Here is a 13,139-nt window from a genome sequence, read left to right on the forward strand (position 1 = left end):
TCAATTGATGTATATTCATTTTTTTCTTGATTTTTCCAGGAAGGTTGACTGAGCTTGCATGCTCTTTGTCAGCACCAACCTGCTTCACATGCATACAGTAACACACAACACAGTTATGCAGTCTTCTGTTGGATACTGAGCACCTCTGCTGGAGCAGTTGGGGGTTCAATGCCTTGCTCAAGGGCAGCTCAGAGGTAGTTGCTGAGAGGAGATCGTTTTTCATTCACATTCCCCGTTTAGGTTTTCCCAGCCAGTTTGGGGATTCAGACCAGCAACCTCTCAGTTACAAACCCTTTTCCTCTACCACCAACCACATACACTTACAAAGTCCCAGAATGGGACTTAAGACGCTAGACGGTTCTCAGATGGAAGCTATTAGTTTCCACCAGAGCATGTCTGTTACACTTTTTCATGGGGTTTGAGTACTTAATTCTTTCTTATGTCTCCAAACTGCGTTTTGAACATCGTTAATTGGTCTTATCTTGGCATTGTACCAAATTTGTCTTTGTTCTTGTCCCAGATATGTTCTGTATCAGATCTCCTCTGCACAACACAAATAAGCCCAAAGAACTGGGATATGTGAAAATCTCAAGAAACACTTTTTTTGCACTGTAATTTGTTGTTTTCTGTAAAAAAAAAAAAAAAAGCAGTGCTATAATTTTCCTTATAAATTTGAACGATATGACTGAAATCAGACTTGACTCGCTCTAAGTTTGATTGGACCCCCTATATGATCTTGCTCTTGACTCTTGGTGGGATGGTTGAAGCCTAGAGGTTGGAAAAGTGGCCTTGTGACCAGAAAATTGCAGGTTTGAGTTAGGGTTGTCGCGGTGGGCGGTGTTACCGGTGGCATGCGGTCTTGGAGTCCACACCGGTGGCATTAGCCCCACACCGGGAATACCGTTATTTTGTATTTTGTAAAATAAAAGCACATACCGGTATTCAGAGCTTCCATGTTCAAGTTAGGCTACAAAGTGATAAATGGACATACTAACAACATACTGATCACTAAATCTGATCACTAATATGACAGATTAGGATGAATAGGATTAATTATTTGTCCTTACCTAGTGACAGCAATGTTTCCAATACAATCCAATGGTAGCCTAAAGAAGGGCAATATGCCAGAATCTGCACTGCACTCACATTAACTACCTGAGTGTTGAGCAGTGTTATAAATAGCTGATTAAAAAGTGTTTACAAATGCCGTTAACGTGAGTTAGTAGAGGAATTTTAAGTTTCACTTTCATTGTAATGACGCTGACTTTGATAGCGCTTAGACCCGCTAGTGGCGACAGGCGGTATAACCGGTATGGCCGGTGTTGGGGAGGGAAACAACGCCGGTGTCAAAATGGCACCACCGTGACAACTCTAGTTTGAATCCCAGAATGCCCAGGAATGTCAAGTGGGAAAGTGAATAAAAAACTCCCTCCCCTCAGCAATCACCGTTGAGGTACCCTTGAGCAAGACACTTAACTCCCAACTGTTACCGTGAAGCTGAACACAGTAGATGTTGTTCTGGGGAGCTCCTGTGTGTAAAAGAGTAAATGTGAAGCATACTCACAACGCATGCACACACACACACACATGCGCAAACACACCACAAATATATCGACAAGTGGACAAAGAAGCAGAACAAGACAAATCAATGAAATACTTAAGGAACTGAACTACTGGCAGTCCTTTGTTTGAGTGAGGTGGGTTGCTGTGTGTTGTTGCAGTGTCATCTTTGCACCAGTAGGGGGAGGCGGGAAGGTTATAGTCTAGGACTGATGTGATGATGCTGATGACCAGTGTTTTTCCCTGGCTGTTTGTTGGCGCAGCCTGCCGGGCTTGTCACCGCTTCTCTTGGCTCTCATTGGCCGGGGCGGGCTCGCAGCACACTCACTCGGCACTTATTGCTAGCCAGAACTGGACAGCAATGGACAGGAAACATCACAACAAGCTGCCTCCTGTCCTTTCTCTCCTCTGTCTTAATTTCTCCCCCCTGTCTCTCTCTGCATTGTCCCTCATTCAGTACCTGCTTTCCTTCTTCCCTCCCTCTGTTTTCTGTTGTCTCCCTGTGCAACGCTCTCTCTCTCTGTTTCTCTCTGTCTCTCTCTGTCTCTCTCTCTTTCCTCTCTCTCTCTCTTTCCTCTAAGAGGATTGGCTGTTTGCGTCTCCCAACATCTGTGTATCACTGTCCTGAGAGAGCGAAACAGAGAGGGGATGGGGGGTGTTAGCGAGCAAGATAGCAACACACAGCGCAAGCAAGGCTGAGTGCCGCTGACACACATGCCTCTCTCTCTTTCTTTCTCTCACACACACAGGCAGTCTCTCTTGCGCGCACACACACACACACACACGCAGACAAACACACACTCATCAGCAGCGGGAGGGAGAGCCGCAACATCCGCATCGCTCGCTGCCCACCCGCATCCCTCTCTCTTTCTCTCCCGGTCTCAGTCTCCCTTCTCCTCTCTCGGAGCGCACTCCTCTTTATCTCTCGATCCCTCCGTCCGCACCGCCTCATCCTGCCGTCCTGTCCTCCCTCTGCTGTCTGTCACCGTGGCGACATAGCCTCTGCAGCCATGGCGACCAGCCAGCAGGATTCAGGCTTCTTTGACATCAGCATCAAGTCTCTGCTCAAGTCCTTAGGAGGGAGTGAGTACAGACACACGCATCGCAGCTCTGGTTGCTTGTTTACATGCCGAACGAATATGTGGTATGGTCTGCTCTCCTAGATCTTACAGTGTATGGCCTACGCTTGTTTTGTGTTTTTGTGTGTGTGTGTGTGTGTGTGTTTGTGTTGAGATGGTTGAAGAGAAGAGACAGAAAAACAGGCATCGCAGCATGATCCACACTGTCAATATTTGCCAATAGCAGAATAACGGAAGAAAGGGGGTAGAGAGAAAGAGAGGAGAACTGCTCCAGGGGTTAGCGGAGGCTAGATCTGGCTCCTCAGCAGTTTTCTATATTAATTATGCAGCGCATTACTCAGCAAAAGAAGCAGTCAGTCTCTGACTTTGTTACGTTCTTTGAGCGCAGGGCTTAGTAACATCTGAAGAGGTCTATTCCAAAACGCTACATATCCATTCCTTGAAGCTCGACCACAATTCGTCTCTAAAATATTAAGGATTCAGTCTGTAAAAGTGTTATTTTGTCAACTAAGTTGCCTACTGGCCTTCAAAAAAGTAGTGCCATCACTTGTTTTAATTTTGTGCCACCAATGGTGATGAATAATTTTGTCATTTATAATTTTTGTTTGTTTTTTTCCAAATGTAGGATATTTCATCGTGTAACTAAATACTTCATATTAATCTGTGTGCTGTTTACAATTAGAAATACTCAAAACTCTTAATCCGTTACTTGGTCATTGAGTCAATGTTTACCAAACAGAAGGTAGAGCTGCGTCACTCTGAGGCAGTCTGTGATGGATGCCCCGAGGCGTTTCTCCGTTCAAGTGCCTCCAATTTGACATAGTTTTCCCCACTGTCAGCAGTGGGCTCATGAACCTGAGACACTGAGTAGATCCATTAAATCCATGTTTGCTGCTTGTTGAAGTAGGTGATATGGAGATAGGCTAGCAGGCGTTCCCGTTGTACAATCAGTAATCAGTAAATGGCGGAGAGAGTGACTGTGATTTTTGCATATTGATTTAACACTGGCTGTGTTTGCTTACATTCTCTGTGTGTACATGTGTATATATGTGTGTGTGTGTGCGTGTCATCATTAGCTGTTATAAAAATGATTTGATGTGTTTGTGTATATGATGTGTTTGTGTGCGTTTCATTGTGTTTGTACTGGCGTGCATGCGGGCGGATATATCTGTGTATCTGTTTTTGTATGTATGTTTTCTATCATTAGGTATTGTAAAAGCTCTTTGGTGTGTGTGTGTGTGTGTGTGTGTGTATGTGCACATTTCTAGGTATTACAGAGCTCTTTGGAGGGTGTGTGTTGTGTGTGCGTATGGAGGCGTACACGTGTATGTTTTTGTCTCTATATGTCGTATTCCTAAAAGGTCTTTATGTTGTGTGTGTGTGTCCCTATCATTAGACATTATAAAAGCTCTTTAGTGTGTGTGTGTTTGTGCGTTTTGTGTTTGTGTGTGTGCATGTGTGTGAGAGATCAGCAGGGCAGCTGTGTGGAACTGGTATATATTAGCTGTGTGCTGAAGGTTACTGTCAACGGGGGTGATGGTGGAGGGGAGGGGGGGTTACAGCGAAACTGTGGGGGATGTGTTGATGGCTCGTCTTCAGCCATCTTTGATGATGTAATAAAAAAATAAATCACAGGGGTCATGCTGAGATGGGGTGTGTGTGTGTGTGTGGTGAGAGAGAGAGAGAGAGACTGAGAGAGAGAGAAAGAAGCTCCAACTTGTTTCAGCTAGAGCAGCAAGTCAGTGGTTTCAGTGTCATGAAAGTGACGGCAAACAGGAGGCTAAAGCAAAGAAATCGGCCTCTTTAGTCACTAGATAAATATCTGACTTCATCGACTTGAACTTGTCCCATCCCATGCCAGTCATACCCAAATAATTGTGTGTATTATTAACAGCATCTCCGTATCCACAAATACACACACACACACAAGACAAATCAAGGAAAGTCAGGTTTTATGACAGGGTTCAATGTTAAGAATTCTTTTTCCACTTTTTTCCACTTCCTTGAGTTCTACTTACAAAAATGAAAATAACCACTTTTCATCAATTTAAATAATTTATTACTGATGATGATGATATTGACAGTTCATAATATACAGTAGCAAAATGATTAAAAAGTAAACAAGAAAAAAGTAAACAATTGACTGTTTGAGAATATAGTTGAAATCTATGTATGCTTTTTAACAACTTTAAAAAGCGTGTGTAAGCGCTGTTTTCACGGATTAGACCTCATGACTAACCGAGAGAAGCTCTTCTGTAAATATAACCAGCAGTAACTAAGTAACTAAGTAAACAAAAACAAGAGAAGTTCATGAGGCTGGTAAAACATCTTCTTGCCAGTACATTAATCTTACCTGATGAGGGGTTGTCAGCTACTTTGCTCTGCCAGCACACAGGCTAGGTGTCGCAGCATGTCGAGGGCATTCAGCGCGTGTTTGCGGTAATTAATTATCGGTGGTTTTGAAAATGAGTCATCTCAATCAGATTTACCTGGAAAATGCTAACAAGCTGCACAAACAGAACAGGATTGATTCATTATCTTCAACCCAAGGAAACTTGCAATACCAACCCAAGTTGACATCTTACTGGCCCCGGCCTTATTTTCAACCACTGTACTGTGTTTGATAACGTCTGTTTTTGCAGTGTGTGTCTGGGTGTGTATGTGTGTGTTATCACTCTGCCTCATCATGCGTGTGTTAGTCATGATTCTTTGCTTCAGCATGCTTGTCTGGCAATATGACGTAGTGTTGGGCGAAGGTAAAGCCGAGTGTAGGTGTAAGTGTTGCTTAACTTCTCTGCTTATCTCTGTTCTTTCTCTCTACCTCCTTCTCACCTTCGCTGTCTGACTACGCTTCTCATCTCCTTTCTTTCTTTCTTTCTTTCTTTTTCTTTCTTTATTTCTTTCTTTCTTTCTCTCTCTTTCTCTCTTTCCTTCCTTCTACTTCTTTCTCTCCCTCCCCCTGTGTCTCGCTCTTGCTGTACTTAAGGAAGTTAGCCTATTAGGATATAGAATTTGATTTAACCAAAGGAGGCTTGTATCGACTAGACGTGACAAATTTCTGCCGACTCACCTCTGAAAAAGGCTGAGTCATGCAAAAGACTATGAGGGTCCTGGGAAGCACCGGTGCGCTGTATTGACAGCTCTATTGGACACCGTGACGTCGTCCTGCTCTTTACTGCCCACCTCTACACACACACACACAGACACACACTCACGCACGCACGTATGTATGCATGTACACACACATGCACACACACGCACCTCAAATTCATGTCACTGAAAAGCTGTTACGGATTATCTCTGTTTACTAGAGTCTACCTTATATTTTCTGGATTAGATTAGTGCTATTTGCTTTGTAGTTTAATCACATTACTGAGTATCCCTAATATATCACTGTCTGCACCGTTAAGTAGTCATGCTTGTGTGTGTGTGTGTGTGTGTGTGTGACCCTGAGTGTTTCTGTGTGCACGTATGGACATATGTGTGTGTGCATGCGTGCGTGACCCCGAGTGTTTCTGTGCATGTTTGGACAAATGTTTGTGTGTGTGTATGTATGTGCATGTGTGTGCGTTCTTGTGTATGAGTACGGGTCAGTGGGAGTGGTGGGTATGTAAGAGAGTGACCGCCAGCGGTCTATATATAGCGCCTCCCTCCTCCCCTCTCCTCTCTCTCGGGGCAGTGTTGAAATTCCAACCCAACTCTCTGGTCAGACCTCCACAAGGAGCAGACTTTTTAAACTGCTACTGACAACCAGAGGACAGCCACAAAACCGCCACCTCCAAAACAGCACTTCATTTCAACAACAACTTTCCAATGGGCAGACAGAGGCGCGGAAGTGTCTCGCGGACAGAGAAGTGACGGCACACTGGAGAGGGAGCAGAAGCTAAAGGAGAGACTGGTACTTGGTCTGTAGGTTTATATAGCTCTCAAGCATGGGGCCCTGCGCAGCCTCTGCACTGTCCAAGCCTGTCATGGAGGAGTAGTGTGGAATATTTCCCGTTCCCTCTTGGTAGAGTCCCCTCACGACTTTACTACTTTGGCGTTTGCGGGGGTTTTGGCGTTGCTTGTCTCTTCTGTTATTCGGAGGAGACACTTTCACGCCATCTCTTCCTCTGTGATTGCAACACTCGCAGCTCCAAGACGGCAAGTTGTCTCACCGCTTCGGAGTCAAAGTGGCAGTTCCACTGTGGCTATGGCTGCTCCAGTCTTCTCCTGTGGAAACGAGATATCTTCCCTCTTCATTTGGATTGCGTGCGTGGTACGGCTGTAAAACTGCTGTCATGAGAGTTCTGTTTCTCAGCCCAGTCACAGATGGTTCACTGTACCTGCCTATCATTTACTGAAGGATGGATCTACAAGCTTTTAGCTTTGGTTAAACCTGCCTAGTGCCTAAGCCAGACATTACTGGGATACCTGTGGTTTCTGTCATGGTGGAATAGTTGGATAATAGACACAAACTTCTCCTGTGCCAGTAATTTCCCCTGAGGGATTTCTTTATTTGTCAATCATGGGAACTGTAGTTTACACTCTGTAGACTACTCAGCTGCCCCGTCCCTCCTTGTTCTCTTACCCTCTCCCACTGTCCCATTCCTCCTCCATCCTACTGTCACCAATTTCTGCCCATTTTACCCTCCTCTACCTGTGGCTCCTACCTGTATCACCGTCTCTCTGTCTGTCTGTCTGCACCATGGAGGTGCCAACTAAATGGAGCAGGGCCAGTGTCATCAGCTTCATCAAGGGCCTTGGTAAGCGTGGAGGTGTGTGTGTGTGTGGGCTTGTTCGTGTGTTTACGTGCACGCATGTTGCACTGTGCGAGCGCTCAGGTTTCCCACAAACAGGTTGGTGTGTATGTGGCCAACCCTGTCCTGGACTTGGTGTTTACATGTTGCCTCGCCAGTGAAAGTGTCAGGGTCAGGTCACAGGGTCAGGAAAGATCAATTAACTCTCACACACATTAGCTGTGCGTGGGGAATGTTTCAGTGTGCCACATGTGTTGTTGTTATGTTTCACCTCTATTTAGTGAGAGTTTTCAGCAGATCCACTGGAACAACTGGGGGGTTAAGTGCCTTGCTGAAGGGCATCTCGACAGCAGGAGAGTACAGTGTTTCTCATTTATTTTCCCCGCCTAATTCTTCCCAACACGTCCAGCCATTCAAAGCGACAAATTTACGACTTCTTCAACCTCTACGCTACAGGGTCAAAGCTAATGTGTATGTGTGTCTGTGTGTGTGTGGGTGTGTTTGGGTTTGCTAAGGATATTTTACTTATGATTAAGTGTCAGTAACAACAGCCCGAATTGCAACATGTGCATGTTTCTTCCTAAGTCTTGCCTAAACGTTCATAGTGCGTAGTCAGTGAGGCTGTGGATATGTGCAGTTTCTTGGAGTGATGAGGTTGTTCTATTTTAAGGGCGTGCCATGTCACAATATTCCTAGAGGCGCGTGACAGGAATGGGGCCACCCCCTTTCTGTCTGTCTGTCCGTCCGTCCGTCCGTCTGTCGTCTGTCTGTCTCTTTCTCATACCCCAGTAGACACCAACCACTCCCTGTCTATCTGCCTCCCTGTCTGTCTATCGTTCCGTTATATGAGAACTCATAGTGCCTGCAGTCTCCCTAATGATGTCATCAGTATGGAGAAATAAAAACATCAGCTGCCCAGTCAGGGTGTGTGTGTGTGTGTGTGTGTGTGTGTTCATTCGTGTAAGTGTGTGCATGTGTGCGCCTGGAAACGAAGTGTACCCAGTCGAACTTTGAGATGCAATTTTAGTGGACACATACCGACCATAATGTAGTCAAAAATACCTGAGAAGTACGATTTTCTATTCTGAGAGTACAGACAGAGGCATGCACAGATCCAGTAGATGAACATTGATTGACTGACTTGTCCTGACTGCTCCCACAGCCTCTCCGGTGGGACTGAAGCCGCCCCTCCCTCCAGTCAGCGGAACCTTGGGAGAGAGGAAGGGTCCTGTCGTCATGGCGCCCGTCAACGTGGACCCCGAGAGCAAGCCGGGCGAGTTCGTCCTAAAAAGCCTGTTCGCCAACTTCACCTTGCTCTCCGAACGCAAGATACGCATTATCATGGCTGAACCGCTGGTGAGTGACTTCTCCATGGGTATCTCTTTGATTTGTCTCTCTGTCTTTCAGCTTGTCTCTCTCCTGAGTTACAATATTTACATTTACTTTTTGGCCATTTTAACTGATGGTCTTATCCTGAGTGACTTACAGTGAGAGTATGGATTGATTTATTCTTTTGATGCAGAGGAAGTGATTCTCTCTCTGTGCTTCTCTGCTTCGTAGTATATTTATAATATATCCTCAGCTTCCTAGCTTATTTATAATATAACCCATTTTAGAATAGGCCTACTAAATTTGTAAGCCCTATTTTACATTTTAGCAGGCCTGAGGTTCCAGTCACTAAAATGAACGGTGGTTAATAGCGCAACTGTGTTTAGGGAATTAGCTTCCTCTTTTAACTGACATCTCACGATGGGACACAACCTCTTGTGGGTCATTTGTCAAAGCCTCATACAGTAATACCATCCAGGCCTATGCGCTTTGCAGGTGCTGCACTATACTATTACATACCCACTCACAAAGCCCCAAATTCTCATTCTTTACCTCCCTTTTTAGTCTTGTGAGCCCCTTTAAGTGCTTTGTTTTTAACCTTTAAGCTCATCCTCACCTTAATTGTTCCACATAATTTTTGGTCCACCATGGAGCATTGAGCTGCTTCTGTTTTTCCAGCTACAGAAGATTAGTTAACTTCGCACAGTCCACCTTTTCTCCTTGACGTAGCTTCCATATACTCAAGGTCAGAAGTTGATATTTTACCAGCTGTTTTAGCAGCACATCTCCTTGGCATCTAGCTGCCAACGCAGTAGAACTAACATTTTTGTTTAAATATTTTGATAGCTGCAATTTCCTGGAGCAATTTCCTGGTCCCTAAGAAAGGAGGGGGTTTGCGTTCCATATAGGCACCACATCGACAAGAAGCTAATGGTTTTCAAGTTGAAAATACACATAGGGCGATTAGATTAGATTCAACCCAAGGAATGGTTCCACTTTAGATGTCTTGGATTTACATATTGCCATTTATCCTGCATGCAGGAGTTATCAGATGTATCGGATGTCTTTCTGGACGTAACCTATAAATGTCTCATGTTACCTTTTGCTCTGTCTCATTCACAAAGTGTACAAGAAGCTGCCCCTTTGGGCTTAGAGGTTGAATTAAGGCTTGATGGGCTTTCTGAATGAATCCACAATTCACAGCGCAATCCACAATGCTGAGTGGTGTTAGAGGCACGGTTTGGCCTTTTATCTCCATGTTTGTGTGGGTTGCATGGCGCTCACGGCTCACCTCCTGCTATGTTTTATGAATGGAACATAGCAAAGTTGGTCCCCCAGCCTGTAGTCTAGTGCTAGGATATGAAACTGGTTCTGGATGGATTTAGAGACGCTCCATTCGAACTTTGACGGTTACATTTATGTTTTAGGCACTCAGCGGATGCTCACCTTCAGAAGGGCTTAACTTGAGTGCGACATTAGTATAGACTTAAATCCTTCATCAAACTGGACTTCAAAATATGTATTCTCAGTTGCACACACAGTCACAGACACAGGGAATCCAGACAGTGCAATGACACATTAAGACCACGATGATGGGTTTCCACAGAGGAGCCTGTTCAAGGGCAAATAGCAGACTCCATTTACATGAACCAGCCACTCAATTAATATGATCTACTGCCAGATATAGAGATGTGGGAGCCTGTAAAAATGCTTCTACACACACCCATTGTGATCTGGGTCTACCAGCGGTTATGCAGTCACACGTCTTAATACCAACACCAAAAAGTTGCCTGCCATTTATTCAAAATGCTTTTTGCGTTTGGTGCATACATCTTTCTCTTGTCTTCTGCTACTATCTCTTCTGCCTACTTTGTGTTTTATTTAGTTCAGTGAATCACATCATTCAGTGAGATGTGATTTCTTTAGTCACTCAGACGTCTATAGTTGCCCACTTGTGTAGTTTTTACATTATTATTACACAGTAAATGCTCATCCAAAATGATGTAAGGTTTAGTTACTTAGGATCTTGTGGATTGGTAAATGACTTTGAAATACCTCTAAGTATATTGCTAATTTTTTATATTTTAAATGCTTTACTTTATTGTCAAAGTCCATGTAGTGCTTCTGTTTTGTTGACCATTGCTTACTAGATTGAAGTCCTGAAGTCCTTAAAATTATGCAGCGTGGTGCACATGCTGCAGCTAGCTTATTGTGACAGGCAAAACGCTAGGGGCTTTGAGCAATTCTTTGTAGTCAATAGGAAATACTTAAAATGCAAGGGGTTGTTGTTATAAGCATGGCTAAGCGACAGCCGGCCTCATAGAACAGCCAAATAATGACCTCCTTATGCTTTCATGAAAGTCTGTAAAAAAGAATAGTTTTTGGCTTGATAGTGGATTCCTTCTAAAACATAACAGCATAGGGGGCTGTCACCTATAGATTCATAAAAAGCACATCTAGTAACGTTTCAGTCGGCCTAGTAGAGATTTCAGGGTTCTAATTTTTCAGAGTGCATGTTCCTCAAGTTCCTTTCTCCTATTAGCTGTGAGGCCCGTTATGTTATGGAAAAGAGAGTTCAGGTTCAAGTGTTACTGTGTAAACATCAGGGAGAGGCAGAAAGTTTGAAGACGAAGGATTGTGTGTGTAAGCTTCCCTTTTGTCAGTGTATTACAGGGTAACGTCTACTGTCCAGCACAAGACATGAATGTTTTCCCTTCTATCTATTCTCATTTTACAGGAGAAACCTCTAAACAAATCCCTACAGAGAGGAGAGGACCTACAGTTCGACCAGGTATGTACCTGACATGGACATATCATTACCAACCTTTGGTGTCACACACAGCCATACACATTCAGCTCAGTTAAGACTCTTTCTTTTGGCAAGGGGGAAAACCTCTCTTTCTCTCTCCCTCCTTCACCCATTCCTCCTCTCTCCTGTGTAGCTGATCAGCACTATGAGTTCTCTGGCGGAGTACTGTCTGCCGTCTATCCTGAGGACTCTGTTTGACTGGTACAAGAGGCAGAACGGCCTGGAGGACGAGTCCCATGAATACCGACCCAGGGCCAACACCAAGTCCAAGAAGTGAGTGAACGCAAAAACAGAACATGCACTCAACTGTAGAGCTAGGAGCGCACAAGTTGGAATAGATCTGTCTGAATAGATATGTTCAATTCAGTTCAATCCAAATTTGGTTTGCAGAGAGGGTTTACAATAAAACACATAGTAAAAGAAACACAATAAAAACATAACAAATCACCACCACATGTACCATATGGACAGGCTTTCCTCACCAAATGCCTCTCACTGCTGCTCACCAGTCTTTTTAATTGTGTAAGCGTAAGCTAAAATATGTTCCTCTTACTCAGTAATGTCTTTCTGTTTCTCTCTCTTCTCTCCTCTCTCTCTCTCTCTCTCTCTCTCTCTCTCTCCATCTCAGTGATGAGCAACAGAAGGACTACTTATTGGAGCGGAGAGATCTTGCAATAGACTTCATCTTCTCCTTAGTACTCATAGAAGTTCTAAAGCAGGTAAATCTCAATGTGCATGTTTTTGTCACCAGATGCTGTATGTCTCCTCATATTATTTGTAAGAGTTTCAGTTTGGAGATGGGATAGTCTGTCTTCAAACAGGGTTTCACTTACTAGGTACAAGGACACTTTGGTCAAAGAGTATTTGCAAATAAGTCATTGTGTTCGTTTTAATCTTTTTGGAGCACCAGATGGGTGCGGTTTGACACACAAGACAACAGTGTGTGCCAAAAGGTTTAGACAATCACAGGAAAGTATTTGAAAATCAATTTAGCATACTCTTCTGTGATTAACAGCTCACTTGTCACCAGCTGAATTGTCCTGATGCAAGTAAACCCCACCCCACCCATCTGGTACTGTAATCAAATTAAAACAAATGTTAAGAGTTCTTTGCATATGCTCTTTGGCTCCAGGAAATAAAATAGCACCCCAAGCTCCCAAGATTATAGAATAGGGAGAAATTGCTTATTGGGTTGGATTAATTGTATGAATTCAATGTTCATATCCATCAAGTGATATTTTTTTATATGTAATCACTATGACGACTTTCTCTCTCAACCCAGATCCCCCTCCATCCTCTCCTGGATGGACTGATCCAGGAAGTTATAAACCTGGCCTTCAAGCACTTCAAATATAAGGAAGGGTAAGGATGAGGGAATAAACAAAACACTTGAGTGCAACGACTGAAAAACAATTCAGAGTTTCAGTGCATTACTGTATGTCCGGCACTTTCTTACCCATTGTAACATTGTTTACGTATAACTCTAACATATCTTTGACCATTAGCACGATTCAAATGTATAGCATATGCGCTGAGACTCTGAATTTGTAGATTGTAGTCAAATTTGTAGATTGTAGTCACAGTTCTGTACTTCAGTATACATGTGTAATGTTTTTGTGTTTA

General features: G+C 43.8%; 1 protein-coding gene across 2 annotated transcripts in view; it reads left to right on the forward strand.

Moving 5' to 3' along the window:
- The window catches only part of fryb (furry homolog b (Drosophila)), a 64,849-nt gene that overhangs the window by 7,583 nt on the left and 44,127 nt on the right, over nt 1-13,139 (forward strand). For both annotated transcript variants that reach the window (XM_078286392.1, XM_078286393.1), the window contains exons 2-6: nt 8,541-8,734; nt 11,445-11,498; nt 11,650-11,789; nt 12,145-12,235; nt 12,799-12,878. In XM_078286392.1, coding sequence (XP_078142518.1) covers nt 8,541-8,734; nt 11,445-11,498; nt 11,650-11,789; nt 12,145-12,235; nt 12,799-12,878 — 559 coding nt within the window. The remainder of the gene's footprint in view (nt 1-8,540; nt 8,735-11,444; nt 11,499-11,649; nt 11,790-12,144; nt 12,236-12,798; nt 12,879-13,139) is intronic.

This window comes from Centroberyx gerrardi, chromosome 11, assembly GCF_048128805.1.
Source record: "Centroberyx gerrardi isolate f3 chromosome 11, fCenGer3.hap1.cur.20231027, whole genome shotgun sequence".
In the NCBI taxonomy this organism is placed as follows: domain Eukaryota; kingdom Metazoa; phylum Chordata; class Actinopteri; order Beryciformes; family Berycidae; genus Centroberyx; species Centroberyx gerrardi.